Source organism: Struthio camelus, chromosome 4, assembly GCF_040807025.1.
Source record: "Struthio camelus isolate bStrCam1 chromosome 4, bStrCam1.hap1, whole genome shotgun sequence".
NCBI classification, from domain to species: domain Eukaryota; kingdom Metazoa; phylum Chordata; class Aves; order Struthioniformes; family Struthionidae; genus Struthio; species Struthio camelus.
The window spans coordinates 85,773,653-85,793,372 of NC_090945.1; the positions used below are offsets into that span (position 1 = coordinate 85,773,653).

Genomic DNA, 19,720 nt, shown 5'->3' on the forward strand with positions numbered 1-19,720 from the left:
TTCTTAGCGTGTGTTGTCTTCTGACAGCTGGAGACCTCCAGCATCTGCAAGCAGCAATTGTGTTTCCTTTGCTCCTCTGTCACTGAGTGGCATCAGATTTCCCCCTACATGGGGAAGGAAAAGTAGTCTTAAAGCTGTTCTGTACATGGGTCAAGTGACACTTAAGACTTGCTGTGCTTTAAAACTACTTCAGTCTTTGTGAATGAAAGTATATTTAGGATGAAATGTGTGCTTAGCCCAGTCTGAAGGCTAAGCAAGCACATACTTCACTTCTCGTTGTGATTTCATAAAACAAATTCGGAACAAATGTTATTTCTCTCCAAGCCAGTGGAGACAGCTTGTTTTTGTGTGCGACCGAGAACTCCCTTCTCTGGCAGCTATGCAAGGTTGTTGCTGTAGATTTTTCAGCTCTTCACAGCTCACTTGTTAATAAAACAATTTTTCAGTTATTTGCAGTGATTGAGCGGGACTGATATATGTTGTTAGGTCACTGGCAAGTCTGAAAACCACGGAATGGACAGACATCTCACTTCGAGACCCACCTTTCTATCTTGCTCAGTTTTTACATGCAAATTCTCAAGTCTTTCCATTTTTTCCTGTGCTATCAGGCTGCCATTGCAGTGCTTCAACAAATTAAGAAATTACATCCTTTAATATTAAGTGTTGTAAAGCAGCAGCGTTGGCTGCTTGCTTTATTTAGCCTTGGTTAAAATTATAAGTTGTCTTCATACATAATGGACAGATTTGTTTCTAGTTAAGAAAAATCCCCAACTTTAGATTCACTGAAATTAATTGTAATTAGTGTGATTATTTGAAATTGGTAAATGTAGGGTTGATTAGGAGGAGGAGGGTGTGAATGTGACTCAGCTCCGCAGTGACAGTTGTTGTCAGATGGAGCCGGCTGGTGGTGGAGGAACGTGTGTAGCTCCTGGTCAACAACTGGAGCTGGGAGCACACAGGGGAATTTCCTGGCTGCAGAAAACAATTGCTGGCAATTGGCTCCTGCAAGCAAGGCAATAATAAAGGAAGAAATGCTTTGAACAGCTTGGGCAGAGTTTGCTGTGTGTTGCAAGAGCGTGTGCACGCCCTGGTGTGTCTCTGGTGTCCCCAGTGGCTTTTCTAGTGCAGCTCAGCCTTGCATGACGGCGCTTGCACCTTCACCTGCGCAGATGGCAGCTGAAAACTGTTTCAATTAGTGAATCTGCATGGACAGCTTGTGCTCATTATCAAAGCACCCTTTCAAGGAAATAAATAGTAGGACAACCTGTTTGTGCTTTAGGGCTTGCTTCTTCCTATCTGGAAGCTGCTCTCCTTCTCCCTTGGTTGGAGGCTGTTGGTTTTGGGGAGTGAAGTTGGAACAAGGGGTAAGAGAGGTGATGAGATTGTTGGGAGAGGTGTTGGGCACTGTTCAGCAGAAGGATAAACTTACGTTCACTGGACACAACCTGTGTTGCTGCTTAATCAAGGCTTACTGTATTTTTGGGGCTATTTACTGTTAAAATAAGTATAATGTTGTAAGGCTCTGATGGCTATTTTTTGTAGGGAAGAGTTTAACGGAAGCTTTGTTTAACGCACTCTGATGGCGCTGACGTTATCCTAAGTTGTACTATTTATATTTTCTCTGACTTTGCAAACAAGATACAAACAGTTCATCAAATTACTCCGCACATATGAGAGCGCTGTGCTCCCCAGACTGGCTGAAATATCGAAAAGCCCTGCCTGGCCACGCTCTCCTGCGAAGGAGCTTGTACGACTTGGCCGCATTTCGGGTGCGCGACCCTCGCCACGCAGCGGCTAGTGCTGCTCTGCCGTCAGACTTCATCTGTGGGTGCTAAATGCTCATGTTTTTTCGAGACTGGCATAACTGATTATTGAATATCTTTGCTTCTGAGGCAGGTAGGAGGAGGCCTGGATCATGATCTGAGTTTTTTGGTAACCTATGGTGAAGTTAAGCTTCCTTGGCTTCTCCTTGCCGCTGGTGAAAGGCCTAGCAGTTAGCAGCACTCTGATTTCTGGCACAACCACCAGCTTATTGTGTGGCCATAGGCGTTTCAGTTAATTCTTCTGTATTTGTGTTGACTGCGGTACAAAATATGCTTCATATTCCCTTCAAAGGGAAATTGAGACAGATTGATGTTTGTAAGGTGTTTTGGTAGCTTCTGATGATGGCGTTTAAAGGTATGCAGTTAGTTTATATTCTTTTTTAACATACGCATGATTTAAGAAGTATTCTGCTGATCCCAAAATAAATGCAAATTTTTTGATATATCCTTTGTAATGTAATGCTTCCAGGAATACTGTGGAACACGCACTGTGGAGATATGCCTTTAACAAGAAGAACAAACCTTTATAGGCTGCTGTCCTTGTTTTCAACGCGGAGAGGTTTAGTGAAACGGTGATCTGAGTTTATTCAACAAGGAGGTAAAACGCTCTTTCCAGATTGCTTTTGGTAACTCTGCTATTCAGGTTTCAGTTGTCTGAGCAAACTTTCCTCTTGTTGATTCTGTGTCTGGCTTAAACTCTTACGAAATCTGCTGCAGTTGGAGTCTGGATTGCTCATCAGCTTGAAGTGCTTGGCCGCAGGCTCCCTGTGTGCAGAGTTCAACTCGAGGCCTTCCAGATAATAAAGCTGGCCTTGCTTTAGTAGCCTGTATGCTGAAAAGCCTATTACGCCTTGTTTGACGGTTGCTGTGCTTTGGGGGAAGCTAAACCACAGTGCAATTCAGCTGTTGCAACACATGGTGGCAGTGCCACTTAAAGGTCTGGTTGCCCAGAGTTTGGGATAACGTAGTTTTTTGGTTTACTGTAATCAGGGCTGTGTCTGTTTGGCTCTGAATTGCCTTATTTCTATGTGTGCCTCCTTTTCCCATGAGCGTCCCTGAGCTGTGTTATGTATAGCAGCCTCCTCCTCTGTACCCTGTAAGCCATAATCCACAGAGATGGTAGTTTGTGTATGAGCTGATGAGAAAGCCCATAGGAGAACTGTTAATGTCCGAGCTTAGGAGCCCCCTACGTTTCTGGCTTTAGTTAGATCGAGTCACCCGCATACCTGGTCCGTGTGATACTACATTTTTCTGGCCTTTGATCTTCTTGACTTAAATCTACTTTCTAGATCTTTCTAGATCTTGCCATAAATCAGGCTGAAAGTCAGCTTGGCAGGGACCTTAGCTGCGTACATACTGGTACGGTCATAACCTTGCAAGACGCTACTTCTGGGGAGAGTGCGCATGCGCGTGTGACACTTGTCTTGGCCAAGCTCTGCCCCAGTGGCACTCGTTTTGCAGAATTTCCTGGGTGCTCCGATCTGCTCTGGCTTTCCAGTTGTCAGAGCCTGTCGCTGTAATCCAAAGCTGTCGTGACTTCTAAACTGCGTGGCCCTAAAGCTCTTTTCGGGATTGCACAAGTGCAGGAACAAAATGTTTCTTCATATCCTTTCTAGTAATTCTATTGTGTTTGGGGACGCCTTTGGGCACCTATGGTCTGTCTTTGTTGCTTGTTTGACTTTGGTAAAGTCAGTTTTGGTGTTGCTGGAGGTCTGTTCTTTCCGATTCTTGGCCTGATGCTGCTCCTCTGCTTAGCGTCTGTTGCATTAAGCTCTTATCAGCCCATCTTGCGTGGGATTTGTCTTGGTGGTGTTTTCTGATAAATACTAACCTGAAAGAGAACTTGGAGCTTGCTCTTGCATTATTCTTCCATCTCTGTCTAGGCTGCTGACCCTGAGGCCTCTTTCTTCCAGGAGTCTTCTGCAGCTTGGGTTGACTCATGGGCTCTCTGCTTGGGACGAAGCGATCTCCTCATCTGGTGCACGAACACCTGCTATCCTGCAGGTCCCTCCCAGAGGAAAGCGTGGCAGGAGGACCGTGCCCCTAGCTGAGCTCTTCTGGGCTTAGAGGACTTGCCCGACTCCTTCCCAGCTGAGTCGTTTATCAGTTTGTAACCAGACAATCTGGATAAGCTGGAGAAGTGTGTACATGACCTCTCTCTCAGGCAAGGTTGACTGACTCCCTCTTTGAAAGGCAAGCCCGCCTGTGAAAACCACCCCTGGAACAGCGTTAACAAAACTGCCTCCCGCTGCCTTTTTGTCTGCTCAAAGCTCATGATGGTCAATCCTCCTGCAAGTCTTTGTGGGGCAGGTGGGGAATAGGAATAATTGACTTACCTGCATACAGCTGTATGGTAAATCAGCAGGATGCCTGAGTCCAGGATCACATACGTTGTAGGACAGTGTTGGCGCAGTGTTTGGCAGATAGGCTTGTTTTGCTGTTCTTTAGCTAAATCCTCACAAACTTGTAGGCGGGTTGCTTCGGTGTCTGTTACCTAGCTCTGTGTGTAACTCTCTGCTTGTGTTAGAATTGCATGGCCCCTATAATTGTGTAATTAAAGGCCAAATAAGTTATGAAATATTGAAGGTATAGACATGCTTTCAGTATTAAGGTTTCTGTTAGTGAAAAGCTTATCAATGACATGATGTGAAATCACTTACTTCCCAGTATCTGGATGTCTTATGAAGTTTTGTTGTACTAATCTGTTACGGTTGAGGCATGAATAAGTGAACTATATGCCAGAATAAACAAACCCACATCTCATCACTCCTTGTTGCTGTTCCTTCCAAGTGTTTAAAAACAGTGAGATTAGCTCCTTCCTCCCCAGTTGGAGAAAGGAGAGCCTACTCAGTGTGAGGGATCATAGTTGTGTGTATGAAGATACAGAGGGAAACTCGGAAGCTCGTGACTGTCCCAAAGGCGTGACGAAGTTGTGGTCATCTCCTTACCATCATAGGAGGTGGGCGCAGAGGAGTGAAAGACTCCGAGACCAGTTCTGCTGTCATCCCGTACCCCCCTGCCAGCGTGGTGGTGCTTTTATTGTCCTTGCTGCAAGGTGATCTAGTAGTGGAGATGTGTCCTTTAGCCTGTCTTCCTAAAGTGGTTTCTAAGCTAAAATTGGTCACGATGCTTGTGGGTTCCCTCTCTAAGGGTACGTGGATTTGACTGTCGTCTTAAGATATTTGCTAGAGAGATGGGAGTTTCAAAGGTGCTGACTTCCTCCAATTTTCTTAAAGGTAGGCGGTCTTTAAGAAGAGACCGTATAGGTGAACAAAAAGCTAAAGTTTGTGCCGCACTCTACCACATCCTGCTCACAGGATGAGGTGGTTGATGCTTGCACCTTCTGAGACACCAAAATCCATCAACCATGGGAGATGAGTCTGTAAGAGACAAGCCTTTGACTCAAGTGTGGGTGGAATTACTTGAGCTGTGCTTTAAGCAAAGATGAACTCAGCGCCCAAATTAGCTGTTGAGTTTTTGGAATTTCCTCTGTGTGGGAAGAAGATGATGAAAAACAGCCTTAAGAGCAAGGCCCCACTCTGAGAGGTGCTGCATGGTTAGGGTGCTGCTAGATTCCAATAATATCCTAAAGCTGATTTGCTTAATAGCCTGTTGAAAGCTATTTACTTTTAAATGGTGAAATGGGAGGAGGATGTTTGATGTATGAAAACAAAACCCAGAAACAAACTACATTTTGTCTATCAGTGCGCTCTTGCAGGTATTGCAGATTATAGAGTTGCTGTTGTTATTAAGGAGGTGTTGGCAGGAGGTAATAACTGTACTCTTGAGTAAAGAGGAATGACCAGAGCTAATTAGTCTTCTCTTCTGGTCGCTCTCTTGCTAATTATTCATGGTGATGACCTTTTGGAGTGGGACAAAATTGCAGAGATGGTGCTGGGCACAGATAACGTGACTCCTGTAATTCAGGTTATTGCTGCCTGGGGGGCTTTCCTGGCCTTTATTGAGTAAAGGAATAAAGCTTGAAATTTAGATCACCTGCTTCTTCCTCTTTCCTCTGGGAACTCTTTTATCTAGACCTTTAGAGGTAGCTCTCTCTTCAAGTCTCTTACATGTCACATTATTTTATATAATTTGTCCAGATACAGCCATTAAAATACCAGACTGATTTGAGATGTTTTTATTTAAAAGTAAATATTCAGAAGCAATATTTACTATAACAGCTTTATTTCTCTTTGGCAATATTTCTCCTTAGATAGGAGTGTCTAAAAGGATATTTCCCTTAAACTGGGATCGATTTCCTCATCAGCGTAACAATTTGCTGGGCCCCTTTCAATGCAGAGGTGTTTGAGGTTTTTCTTGGAGGTGGGGAGGGCAAGAAAGGAAGGAAAAAAAAAAACTGGCATCAGTGACTGGTCTCTGTTGGGTGAGAATGTTCACAGAATCACGGAGGACTGGCAGGGACCTCTGCAGATTGTCTAGTCCAACCCTTCTACTCAGAGCAGGGTCAGCTCGAGTGGGTTGCTCAGACCCTTGTTTGGTTGTTTGTTGGCATCTCCGGTGATGGAGACGCTACAACCTCTCTGGACAACTTGCTCCAGTGTTTGAGCACCCTCACAGTAACAAAGCTTTTCTTCCTGTGTTTAGTGGAGTTTCCTGTATTTCAGTTTGTGCCTGTTGCCTCTTATCCTATTACTGGGGTCCACTGAGAAGAGTCTGATCCTATCTTTTTTTACTCCTCCCTCCCCTGCCCCCCCCTTTCCCATCAGGTATTTACACACACTGATAGTATCCTCCCGAGCCTTCTCTTCTCTAGGCTGAACAGTCCCAGCTCTCTGAGCCTTTCCTCCTACATCAGATCCTCCAGTCCCTTAACCAGCTTCGTGGTCCTTTGCGGGACTCATTCCAATATGCCCATGTCTCCCTTGTACTGGCGAGCTGAGAACTGGACCCAGCACTGCAAATGTGGCCTCAAATGCGTGCTGAGAAGAGGAGAAAGATCTCCTCCCTTGACCTGCTGGTAATGCTCTGTCTGATGCAGCCCAGGATGCTGTTGGCCATCTTTGCTACAGGAGCGCGTTTCGGGCTCACCTTCAACTTGGCGTCCACCGGGACTCCCAGGTCCTTTTCTGCAGAGCTGCTATCCAGCTGGTTGGCCACCAGCTTGTCCTGGTGGCTTATTCCTCCTCAGGTGCAGGTCTTGCATTTGTTGAACTTCATGAGGTTCCTGTTTTACCCATTTCTCCAACCTGCTGAGGTCCCTCTGAAGGGCAGCACAGCCCCCTGGTGTATCAGCCACTCCTCCCAATTTTGTATCATCTGCAGACTTGCTGAGGGCACGCTCTGTCTCATCATCCAGCTCATTAATGAAGATATTAAATGGTACTGGTTCCCATATCGACCCCTGGGGTACACCGCTACACAAAACATTCTTCATCGTGCTGCAAAATATTTAAGCAGTGGTGCCTCCTCCGTTCCAGTTTGGGTTAGCTGTGTAGTTTTGCCAGGGTAAGGAGAGGGCTGTATGTGTCATTATGTGGCAAGATGTATTTGAGCGTGCACAGCACAGTATGCCTGTATATTACAGGCTGTAAATTTTCACTGTTACCCCAATATTGAGCAAGATAACATGTCTGGTTAATGTATGTTGCTCTGGACAGTGGCCAGCTTGGAAGATAATCATAGAGAAGATGATTCCATCACTTCCCTGTCGGTCCCTACCAATGGGTTTGGAAACAAGCAAGCAAAAACAGTATGCCTCCTCTCTGCTTTGAATTTATCTGGCTTAGGGCTGCAGTCATTTTACACTGTTAAGCTTTTCTTCCCTGAATTAAGAGTTCTTCAGGAGCTGGTGTGTTGTTTAATGAATGTACTTGCCTCTAGTAATTAAATTACCTCTCAATTTCCTGTCTGAATAAGCTAAATGGAGAGATCTCTTAAAAGTGTCCTGCCACGTTTAAGGCACTTTCCCCAGCCCTCAAATCATTTGTGATTGTTTTTGTACGTTTTTTTTCAGTGTTTTATAGCTCTGGGACTTGGGTGTTCAGTGCTCTGATGTTGGTGTTTCCTTCACAGCTGACTTGCCGTATAAAGGTAACCTGCATCCTAGTGAATTTAGATAGTTTGTTTTCCCCCTTTAAAAGTTGTGATTCACTAAAGGTCAGAGTGAACTGACCTCACCAGAGACAGGGAGCTGGTGACTCCATTGAGCTTTCTGTCTTTCTTAAAACTAGCACATATGATGCACATCTACTCGGTTATTCCCTGTGGGTCCTCTCCTCCCTGATCGCTGCCTGTCATAAAGGATTAAACGTGCCGGAACACCATTGTAGGCACAGCAGAAGCAAGGTTAGAACATTTGCGATGGCTTTAAATCCACATCCGCGGATTCTTGTGGGTTTGTGTCTGCCCCCTTATTTCGACACTTTTCCTAACAACAGTATACATATGGTATAAACGTTTAGAAACTTCTTGCAAAGTAAGTGTGACTAGGGTGTACCGTTAGATTTCTTCCTTTTTTAAAACCATATTGTTTACAAGCATTTTAAAGATGATTCATCTCTGTCTTAATGTTAACCAGCTTGGATGGGATGAAATTTATCTCGTTTGGTTCTAGCTAGCATTCCTATCCTACACATGGTGCGAATCAACTGTCCTTCCAACTTGAAAGAGCTTGAGAGAGTAGGGCCTGCTGACGCATTGCTTTTGTTCTTGGGGGAATTGTTTCCATTGTGCTCTCAAAAAAAGGAGGGAAGTTAAAAGCTGTGCTCGTGGCCAGTTCTCCCCATATTTGCCTCAGTTGGGGGCGTTCGTGTTTGTTGTAGCAGTTCTGACTTGCCTGGCTTTGGGTTGTTCCTTACGTTTCCTGGCTCTTCTCAAGGATGAATGCTAATTTGTTCAAGCTCTCCCTCTTACGGTCTTTTATCATCTGAAATTTGTTCTGTAATAGGGACATTGTAACCAAGTTGTCCCATTATATTTTCAATTAGGGTAATTATTCTTCGTTTCCTTCAGAATCTCATTTGGCACAGAGCAGCTCCTATATTCCACCCCAGAGAGGGCTGTGGCTTTATGGTGGCTCCGTTTTTCCAGTAACGTATAGTCTAAAAGCACTGCTTTGTCATAAGCAAGGCCTTAAGAAGGCTTTAGAGTATTTTATAACTAAAGACGTGATCTTGTACAAATGAAGCAAATGGAAATTTTTCTGTTGCTTTCAGTGAAAATTGAGTTAGGTTCTTTGAAATGCTTGTGAAACCTGTCTGGATTTAGTACTCTGGGCCAAATATACCGTTTCTTGTAGCTTAAGTGTTTAGTACAGTGTTAGTTAAGATCAGGTGGTTTCCAGACAGCTTTAGCTATTCGGGTCAGAACTGTAGAAAACAGGGCTTCAGGGGATCTTAAGAAGTCCCCTCCTTCATCTTCTGCCCGAGGAGATATTTGTTCTCTCTAGGAGCAAATAAGCCTAAGCCACTCCTGCTTGATATTTTTCTAACCTAGTCTTAGAAATGACCCATTAAAGAGATTCCGTAACATCCCTAGATGATCTGCTTTGGTTTTCTGTCACACTTACAGTTAGAAAACTGTCTAATGTTTAACCTAATTCTGCTGGGCAATTTAAGCCCATTACTATTTTTCCTTTTCTCAACAGACACAAGTATTTGCAGGGGAATGAGAGTCTGGCCCTCCTCTGGTAGTCATACGTCCCAAACCCTGTTGACTTTTCATACAGCTTTCCTCCCTGAGGATGTTGCTGTTACTATGTCTCATGTCCTCCAGATGAGCTTCCCAGAGAAGGCATCTGCAGTTAGAAAGAGGATGGGCTTTCAGTTGCAGCACTGGAATTCAGAAGCGAGCAGTGGTTTGGGGATGAAGCTGAGGTTTGTTGGAAAAGGGTGGGGGGGTTCATTGTCCTGGAATGCAGCATTAGAGTCCAAGACCTTGATCCTGATCTGGTTAGGACCTCAGAGTTCAGGATAAGGTTAGTAACTCTTTCATGGAGGTCTGTTACTCAGCTTTATTAGAGTCCAACATACTACTCCTCTTGAGTGGCTCCAAGGCTGATCAAGCTTGACCTGTTTTTATTGCAGATACCTGTCGTTCATTTAGCTGTTCAGTGCCCAAAGATGTGCCACAGCTCCTGGATCTTGGTTCAGTTCCTACAGCTGGTCCTGATGTTCTCTTGCCTTACAGACACTTTGCCTCCTGTCTTAACTGAAGCACGATCTGTAAAATACCTCTCTGACAAAGTTTCTGCGAAGCTTAATTAAAACCTCATCATTACTTTGAGACTCCTGTGTATCACTAGTATGTCTTATTTGGACTGCATAGTTCGTGGGGATATGGTGAAGTATTTACCTAAATAGAGAACTACAAGAGAGGGGTACAATTCAGTAAATGTATTCTTCCATCCCTGGCTTTACCTTTTGGAGAAGCCACCCTTTCATATCCATTTACCAAGTCAAGTTCATCTGTGAATGTGTCTCTTCTACAGTATCTGTGCTTTTGCTACGTGTCACTGGAGGTTCTTGACACAAGTCTTCTCAAATTGAATGAAAGGGCTTAAATTGAACCAACTCACGCAGGGAGTGATGCAGTTCCATAAGCAGAGGCACCTTGTGCCATTTGCAATGCCCTGAGATATCTTGGCTGACCTCCAGCTGCCTCTCTTAAAAAGTGGATGGGTCTCCTGCAGGTCCTATTTCGATTGACATGCCCTAGGCAGGTATCTCAAAGGGTACTTGGCAGCCATATTTAGGCAACTGAATTCTGTGTGTTTTTTAATCTGATATGTACACATAAGTTTTAGAAAGCAATTGTTAGGCTGTAAATGAGAGCCTCTTCTAGCTCTGACTGTGCTGGTGGAAGAAACTGCGTTGGCAAGATGCCTGTGCCTGCCAAGAAGCCACTATTTTCTGAGCCTTCTTGCTGGAGCTGTTTGCATGATTGTAGCCCAGATCAATTTAATCATACCGGATCAGGAGCAAAAAACTGCAGGGCTTTTTAGAGGAGCCTCACTTGTTTTGGGCTGCTGCTGGTGCAGGAAAGAATCCAGGGCCTTCTGGCAGGAAGGCGGAAGTTGTAAACGGGACTGGAGGAGGAACTGGCAGTGAGCGAGCTTTTTTCCCCTGGCAAAGCTGTGTGCTGCAGAGTGCAAATCCGTCTCCTGCTGAAAGGCAGGATCTTCTCAACACAATGAGTTGGCAGTGAAGGACTTAATTGTGCCATCCCGTTAAACTTTGGCCTGCTGGTGAGACCTTGAGTTGACCTTGATAATGAACCTTGTCCTTCAGGAAAGGAAAGGAGCAAGAAGCTGGCAGTGCTGGGACACTGTGCTGCCAGGCGGGGAGCTCTGTGCCAAGGGCTGTTGTGTTTTGCGCTGCACCTCCCGCGGAGGTGATGGAGGCATTAAGTTGCTACTTTGGTCTTAAGCGCCGTGCTCAAGAAACACGTACGCTCGTGCAGAGCCCTCACTGGAATCGCTGCCCGAGACGTTTTGCAAAGGCGCTGGTACGCACGCGTCGAGCGTGGAAGTTATCAATCACCCTGCTGTCTTTTTTTAAATGTGCTTTGTGTGGTTTTATAGTGCAGTGCTTTTAATATCATGCATGTCTTGAGGATTTGTTGTGCCTCTGTTGGATGCTGTGACAACATTGCTTCACAGCAGAAAGGAGGGTCCAAAACTTAGAGCCAAGAATGCACAACCTGCCCCCCCAACTTGTTTAAACAATGCATAAGACAACAAAATGAACTTTGTTAATAAGAATAAAAACTTTTTATTGGGCAATAACACAGCAAGTATAGACATTAACATTTTTCTGTGGTAATCTAATCTGCTTTCATAGATGTAATGACTAAATTGTTCTCTAAAGTTTATCAAAACTATATAGTTATCAGTGATCTGAATTTTGGATGCACTGGAAGGGTGGCTTTCTTCTTCATTGTCAAATCTTCATTTTCTCCTCTTCCTTGTGCTGTGGATAGGGTAAATAATACAGCAAGAGAGTAATGGTATACAGTAGAAAGGGCTTTTCTCTAAACCCATCTGCAGGGTGGTTCTGTCACCTTCATGATGGACCGCGGAGATGGCCTTCACCCAGCAGGGCTCTGCGAGTGAGGAGTGAGACATGGCATTACCATGGCTTTCACGTTCTCTGAAGAGTCTGCATGGCTTTTAACTTGATGCCTTGGCTTTTGCACTGAGCTTAAAAGAAGGGGCTAATCTACATCAAAAATGCCGACGCTGTGCAGGAACCGTGTCTTCCCTCCTCTTTTTCTCTCTTCTGTCATCTGTAAATATGTATCCAAATACAAAAGTTAACCCGTTTAGGAATTTGAGGTTCAGTCTGTGGTTGAGGCAGACGGAGGATGAAGTTGCAGGTGTGCATTTGGGGCTAAGCGCAGGGGTATTGGCACTGTTGGGATACCAGTATCTCCAGTGCCCAGCCAGGGATAAGGATTTTACTTTCATACAGTGCTTTTTGTCCTGTTTTTATAGTTGTCTCACCCCTGCATAGCATCCGTCACCCGTGTTGCAGGTGTGGTCTGAGGGATGTTGCTGTGGTGGGCGCCTCTGCGTCTCGCTTTGATTTGGCATGTTCCCAGGCTGCTTAGCCTGTGTCTCTCTCTCCTCCTTAGGCTATTCCCCTAGTTTTCAGGTGTTTACGGTGTATCTTAGTTTCAACCTTACCAGATTTTTTTTTTAGGGAAGCTGCTCTCTGCCGTTGGAGGCATTAATGTTTCCCAAGTGCGGTGCTGAGGAAATGCCCCAGCCTGACTGATCCTGCTCCGATTCGGGCTGCGTGGCGATTCCATATACGGTAACTGGGAGAAGCGTTTAAGTGCTGATCTGCTTCGACCCTGCTTTTGAAAGGAAGGACAAAAGGTATTTTAACTGTTGCTGAGCTGTTCTGAAACCCTCTCTTGGCAGCGCCGCGTGCGAGTTTGAGGTGCGGTAGTCCATTCACCTCTCTGAGGCAGGATCAAATTATCTCTCCGTCCCTGGCAAACATCTGTTGAACCTATTTTTATAATCTAACGAGCTGGGATTCCCCAGCCTCCCTGAGTGCGTTGTTCCAGGGCTTTAACTATCTTCAGAGGTGCGCTTTACCACAAAATCCAACCTAATTCTGTGCAAAATCCATCTGATCTTGTCCTTCCTGTGATACCGCTGCAGAGATCTTCGCCTCCCACCCTCTCTGCCAAGGTCTTTCCAGCGGTGGGAGACATCGTCCACATCTGCAGCAGCCTTCTCTGTTCGAGGCGAAACCCAGTTCGTTCAGGTTTGCTTCGTGGGCCGCTGCTTTTGCTTGTAATTCGTGCTGCTTCCTTTCTTGAGCTGATTACCCATGTTTGTCCTTGAGGGCGAGGCCTGAAAATGGAGAGTCCTCTTGCGCACCTTGGGCAGCCGAGGAGCCGAGTCCTCTTGCGCACCTTGGGCAGCAACTGCCTTTCATTTATTGCCTCCAACGTGTTCGAGAATTAAGGTGCTGCGACAGGTGACTGCTGTGGAGTTTGGGGTGGACTGAAGCTCCTGTCTCTTCGCTTGGGAAGCTGCCTCCCTGCTGATCCTGTTTGCTTTGCGCTGCTGCTTTCCCCTTTCCTTCAGCCAGTCCCTCGTGCTTGCCTTCTACTGACCTCCTTCTCGTTGACTTCTGGTCACGTTTCCAATTTCCCAAGGTCTTGAACTGGGATGCTGCTTTGTAGGAGGCGTGGGACTCCTCTCAGTTTGTATTAGCAGCATATTTTCAGAGTGCAGCTTGCGTTATATTTTCCAATTTGTTAATAAAACCGCTGAGGAAAACCAGGCCCAGAACAAATTCATGTGGAACCACTGTTGAAAAGCCCCTTCTGGTTGAGCCTGGCCTTCGACAAGTAACTTCGTTTTTTAGAAGAACTTTGTTTTGTTTTGATTTTTTTTGTTTTGTTTTTTTGGACTAGCGTATGCATGTGGTTTATGGTAATTTTCTATATAGTGTTTTTCCTTAAGTACTTATGAGAATACCCAAATACGGCAATGTGAGAAGCCTCCCTAAAGTCAAGGTATTCCCGTTTACAGGTTCCCCCCAGCTACGAAACCTGTGTAATCCTGCCAAGTAATCACACTGTTAAGAGTAGTGCTGCTTTTCAGAAAGTGTTTTATACTCTGCTCGAGAACCTAGTGATAATAGGATTTTGCTAATATTTTGCTGAATTTTACAATGGTCGGAAAGATTGTTTATAGGCTGAAAATGCAATCGTGGGGTAACCTTGTATGTGCAAGATATGTGGATCTAAACAGGAAAAGTAATACATGGGAATGCTTTCTAAACTATAATGTGAAAAATATTTGCAATTAAATATTGTGTACTTCTCATTAAAAAAAGGGAAAGGGGAAGAAAACAAGAAAGAATTGCTACTTTCTTTGCTGTGCTGGTGACTTGAATGTAAGCCTGTGTCAGCGTTGTGGGACAACAGAGTGGAATTAAGTTCTATTTAATTAATAGAATTAAAGCTAAAAAGCAAATTCGACCCTTTACCTTCAACTGAAGTAATTTCACTTGTAATGCACCAGGTAAATGGGGGTGTCTTTTTAAGTGCCATTTGCTAATACACAGACAAACTTTGCGAAGCACAAAGCTTGAAGTTACGAACTCTGTCAGTTAGCTATTAAGCAGGTATTAGTCTTGCAAACTTGCTTTGACCTTTTTCCATGGAGTTGTTGCACCATTCTTGGTTTTTTGTTTTTTGTTTTTCTTTTTTTGCATTGCTTGGTAGTTAATTTGTTTATTACAAAAGTCAGAATAAGATTAAACAAACTGCTAATGCTTTTATGTAGCCTAATGAGAAGAAAATGTTTCTGAGGAATTAAAACCACTGCAGAAGTTTAAGGGGTGGAGGGGGGAAGAAGTCCACAGCAGACTCAGGAATTTGTTCCACTTTTATTAATTGGAAACACAAGCGAGTCGCTGGTGTCCTGCTGTCCCCAGGATGTCCTCCTTGCATTGTTCCCCGACCCTTTCATTCTGCCCCTGGAGACTTCCCTCCTCTGTATGTTCAGCCGAATTTGCTTCGGTTGCTTTGGAGTCCCCGTCCCCACGCCGCAAGGCGGGCGGCCCTCGCGGGGAGCAGAGCAGCAGGTCGGCTGCGGAGCTCGTGGTCCGTTGAAGCGCCTGCGGTCTTGCTGTTGGCCCGCCAGCGCGAGGGGCACGGGGACGTGGGCAGGGTCCTCCGCAGGGCGAGTGCTGCCTCGAGTACAGCCCTCGGCAGGTTAGTTCCTAAGTATTTTCTAGGACTATTTTAAACGCGTGTGGTAAGCTCTACTTGTGTTCCTTCAGCGCTTATCTGGCAGAAGAGTATCTAAGTCACTTCTGGAGAGAAAAGAGGTGTGTCAGTGCTTGGAGAGCAGGACCCAAGCTCCCCAGAAATGCGTGTGTCCCACCCTGCCCTCTGCTCCCGGAGGAAATCACAGAATTAAAGAACGGTTGAGGTTGGAAGGGACCTCTGGAGATCATCTAGTCCAGCCCTCCTGCTCAAGCAGGCAGGGTCTTCTAGAGCACGTTGCCCAGGATCGCGTCCAGACGGGTTTTGAACATCTCCAGGGAAGGAGACTCTACAACCGCTCTGGGCAACCTGTTCCAGTGCTCTGTCACCCTCACAGCAAATAAGCTTAGCTACAGGAAAAACTTCTCATCTCTTGCAGTCTTGTCTTGGGTTGCGTTCCCCAAACTTTTACTCTCTTCCCAGTTCTTGCTCTTTTAGATGGTATCGAGAACACGGAGTATTTAATGCAGCCGGGGGGCTGCCAACAGGCAGCCTCCCGCCAGACTCTGGGCGCGTGGGCAGGGCGCAAGGCTTAGCCTCTGCGGGAGCTCAGGCTCCCTTGCTACCGCTTAGAAAATGGAGAAGGGGCATCTGAGCGTCTCGCTTGCAGCCAGAGTCTATCCTGGTCGTTACCATTTGTTAACACTTATGGCCCCTCAGAACGGACCAGGTTTGGTTGCCCTTGTTTTGAGAGAGAGATTTTGTAGTAGAAGCAAAGCTGCAGACCAGAGCTCCTGGCCTCACTGGTGTGGTCCCCTATTATAACTTTCCTGGAAAGATTTTTTTCCAGTTGACCTTTTGAAAAACCGAAGTGGATTTTTTAAATGAATGCAATAATTGTGAAAGTCAACAATACAATGCAGGAACTTTTCAAAATAATTTTTAAATGGTTTTGTTTAGTGAGTGTATTTAAAAAAAAAAATACAAACCAGAGAGATCTGTCAGTGAGCACAGAATCATCAATCTAAGAAATTATATCCTTCTCCAGAGTTACAAGATCAGTGCGTGCAGGCCAGGCCACTCTTCCTCTGACTTCTACTCCAGGGATTTTTTTGGGGAGGGAGGCTATTCCTCAAGCTGTGTAGTAACCGTTTTTTAATATCAAAGAAAAAAAAGACGACCTCCTGCATCACTTTCCATAGCATTGTCACAATGCCTTGTTTTCACAACCAAGAAACCAAGTAACCAAAACCTAATTTTTATTTTTATTTTCCTTACTTTAATTTTTGCTTTGTTGTGATCATTAGCGGAATAAATATACAGATGAGATTTCTTTTTTCAGAGACTTTTTTTGTGGGTCACTGAGTGTCTTACAAACCACTTGTCACGCAGAGCAGTTGAGCAGCGCTGTGCTAAAGATCGAGCTGGCTAGGATAAGTGCTCCAACTGGAAAAGTTGTTACCTGAAGTGAACTGCATATAGAGAATAGGTGAGATTTAGGGGAGCAGCTGGAGAAAATGCCTGTGTATCCAGAGCAAGATACTGGGTTTTCCAAAGATTTGGTAGGTAAGAGGTGGGAAGTCTAATACCCCCAAATGTGGTAAATACTGAAGAGGAGGAAGGAGTTGCAAATGCTTGTATTCCTCAACTTTTGCTGTTCCCAGTGTGTGGTTTTTTTTTTGTGAATTTTTTTCAGTTGAACAGAGCATTTGAGATCTAGAGCTGATCTTGAGAAGGAACTGACAATTGCTAGGGAAATAACCATGTGTGAACTTTAAAAACCTGAAGTCACAGGGATGGTTTTCCAAGAGTGCTACTGGGAGCTCAGACCGCTACAGAAACGGCTGAGAAAGGCGGACCTCTAACGGAGGCCCAGGAACCTAAAATGATGACGGCAGGGTTTGGGGCTGGGGGGATATTAGAAAGTGCTGGCAGGTGACGGATTTGTTTTCCGTGTGGTCAGCACCATAGTCACCGCGGTCTGCTTACAGGAAGCTCAGTGTCGAGCCAGTGCTTGGCGTCCCGTGCCCTTGGAGAGCGTTGGTGGTTTGGTCTGGAGCTTGCTCTGCGGTGGCAGAAAGCACTTGGGTTTTGCCCATTTGCTTGCATTTTAAAGGGAGGGTGGAAGCGAAGGATGCTAGTTTTACCTGATAGGGTCGTGAACGTACAGGTGGGCTCAAAAAGGAAGACACAGATTTTTTTTTAAAACTTGAGCTTAGAGCTGACCTCGAGGATGCTGGGGTTTTGTTGCTATCTGTCACCAGCTCTTTTTTTTTTTTTTTATGTAGAATTAGGCTTAAAAAAAAAGCATGGGAACTTTGTATCTAGCCATTTGCAAATGAAATGTTGCCTATGGTTTGTAATTTATTTTGAGCCTTTTTCATAGCTACATGCTTCTGTAAATGCAAACAGTATTGCAAATGGTGTTTTCCATTTCATGGGAGCACACTTATATGGAACCCATAATTCCTGTTTGCATTTTTCTTAAAAATTTCTGCTTGAATAAAAGCACAGCTTCTGTAGCTTGATTTGGTTATGTGTGTTCTTTCATCTTTGAATTAAATTAGTGATTGTTAGAAGAAAGGGGCTTCCTTCCCCGAGAAACGCTGCAAATAGGCCGATCATCGCTAGATGGCACTCTGTCTCTAGCTTTAATATTTTGGTGTTTTACCGGCAAAACTGTGCCTGGTTGAGCTGAAGGAAAAACCGCTAGCATCATGCTGTGGTAACATTCATATAATTTTAGTAAGTTATATCCCTTTCTACCTTTGTTCCAAAGGTATAGAAGCTGGTTGGTACTAAAGAAGGCAATGTCATAACCTTCAAAGACTTCTCTGTATAGCGTTAGTGGTGTTGGGGACTGTTAGAAACTCCTGATATAGGATAGGGCTATTTAATATTGAGGTTTTGAACAGGCTTATAAAGATTCTAGCTTTTTTTTTATTGAGACTGTTTTACTGGAGTTATATAATTGAAGTTGTTAGGGAAGGTTTTAGCAGATGGTAATTCAATGTTTTCCCTTCAGCTTTCAGTCCTGTCTTGGTATTTTCTACGTAACTTTAGAGACCTTTTGTGGATTCAGAAGGTGGAATTGTCCGAAGCGTCTCGTGGGCATAGATCACATCAGAAGGTCACGTCGTGTGGGTGCTTCGGGCAGAAAGATTTAAGATGTCTAGTAGGATCCCTCTCGTTCTGATTCCTTCTGAAGCGTCGCTTGCCACTGCTGCAAATAGTGATTGTTTTGTGATTCCTGTAGCTTCTTACAGTTCTGTTGTTCCCCCTCTTTCATCTCTAGTTGCTGCATGGAGTCCAGTGTATAATTAGCTTAGCCTTACTTGATGAAGCGTGAGTTTGCATCATGTCAGAAAGCTCACTGTGTAATTAATAATTCCACCTGGAGAGAGAATTCAGGTTGAGGAGTTAGCAATGCTCTTCAAAATACTGTAACTTCGTGGAGACAGGTCTAAGCGCGGGAATTGCACGCTCCGTAGGAAATCACTAAAAGTGCCGTAAAAACAGAAACCCAACGCAATCCCCTACCGTTTCAGGTAGGTACATCGCATCATCTCTCTGTTTTCTAGAACAGCCTTAGCTTGTTTTGCGGTCTTGATGTGTTGGCTCTACATAGCAACCGTCTTCCGTGCAGACGAGAGAGTTGGGTTCTGGGATGCTTTCCAAAACTGTTGGAAATCATCTTCAGTACCAGCCAATGTGTGCAGGGCACGTGTAGAACAAAAAGTATTTTCCTGAATTGTTTTAACATGACAAATTAATCTTCTATTACCAGTTGTGTGGATTTTAACAAAATATGAAGGATAGATGTTTGTTTTTTTCCTTCCAGTTGGATGTTAATGTTGTTCTTTGGTTGTACCAAAGATTATGACTCATCTGGGGCATGCAGTGTGTGCACCGTATGGTCGCCTGGCAGATCCCACTCCTGTTGGATGGGGTTTTGGACTGTGTTTGTCTTTGAGCAGCAGGGCTAACTACTGGCAGAGGTGGTGGGGGGAAGGGAACTGGATTTTGGCAGCTCCAGAGATGCTACTCTTCTGTAGGAGGTCTTCCCCTTGAAGCCTGAAGAACACCCAGCAAATTGTGCGAGAGAGGTGCCCTGTATTACAGCAGGTAGTGGCATATAGTGATCAAAAATCAAAGCTAGAGTACGAAGACTTTGTTTCAAATGATGCAGCTCTGAGTTGGCATGGTGTGATCTCTGAGGGAATGCAGAGCTGGTGTTTGACAAGTGGGGGGGGGGGGGGAAGGAAGGCTGGAATGGAAAAAATCCCAAACCTGGGTTTGGTGCCTAGTTCTGTGCAAGTGAAAAGCAGAACTCTCCTTTTATCGCAGGAGATTTTCTTTTAAAGCTCACATTCTGGGGTTTTTTTTGTGTAAGTAATGACACTAACAGATACTGGAATCCTGACCCACGCTGGCATCTTGTTTTAGGTCTGTCTATGATGGAGAGGAACACGGTCGTTTCATGGAAAAATTGGAAGCGCGAATCAGAAACCATGATCGCGAGATTGAAAAAATGTGCAACTTCCATTACCAGGGCTTTGTGGATTCCATCACGGAGCTGCTGAAAGTTAGGGGTGAAGCTCAAAAACTGAAGGTAAGAGAAACCAAGTGAATGTCTCCCTTTGTCCAGAGCATTTCTCTTCCATCTTAAAACAGAACAAAAAATCAAGCCCCCCCCCCCC

At 44.8% G+C, this 19,720-nt stretch overlaps 1 protein-coding gene across 17 annotated transcripts in view; it reads left to right on the plus strand.

Moving 5' to 3' along the window:
* EXOC6B (exocyst complex component 6B) overlaps positions 1-19,720 on the plus strand; it is a 313,137-nt gene that overhangs the window by 32,734 nt on the left and 260,683 nt on the right. For all 17 annotated transcript variants that reach the window (XM_068943863.1, XM_068943861.1, XM_068943855.1 and 14 more), the window contains exon 2: positions 19,467-19,632. In XM_068943863.1, coding sequence (XP_068799964.1) covers positions 19,467-19,632 — 166 coding nt within the window. The remainder of the gene's footprint in view (positions 1-19,466; positions 19,633-19,720) is intronic.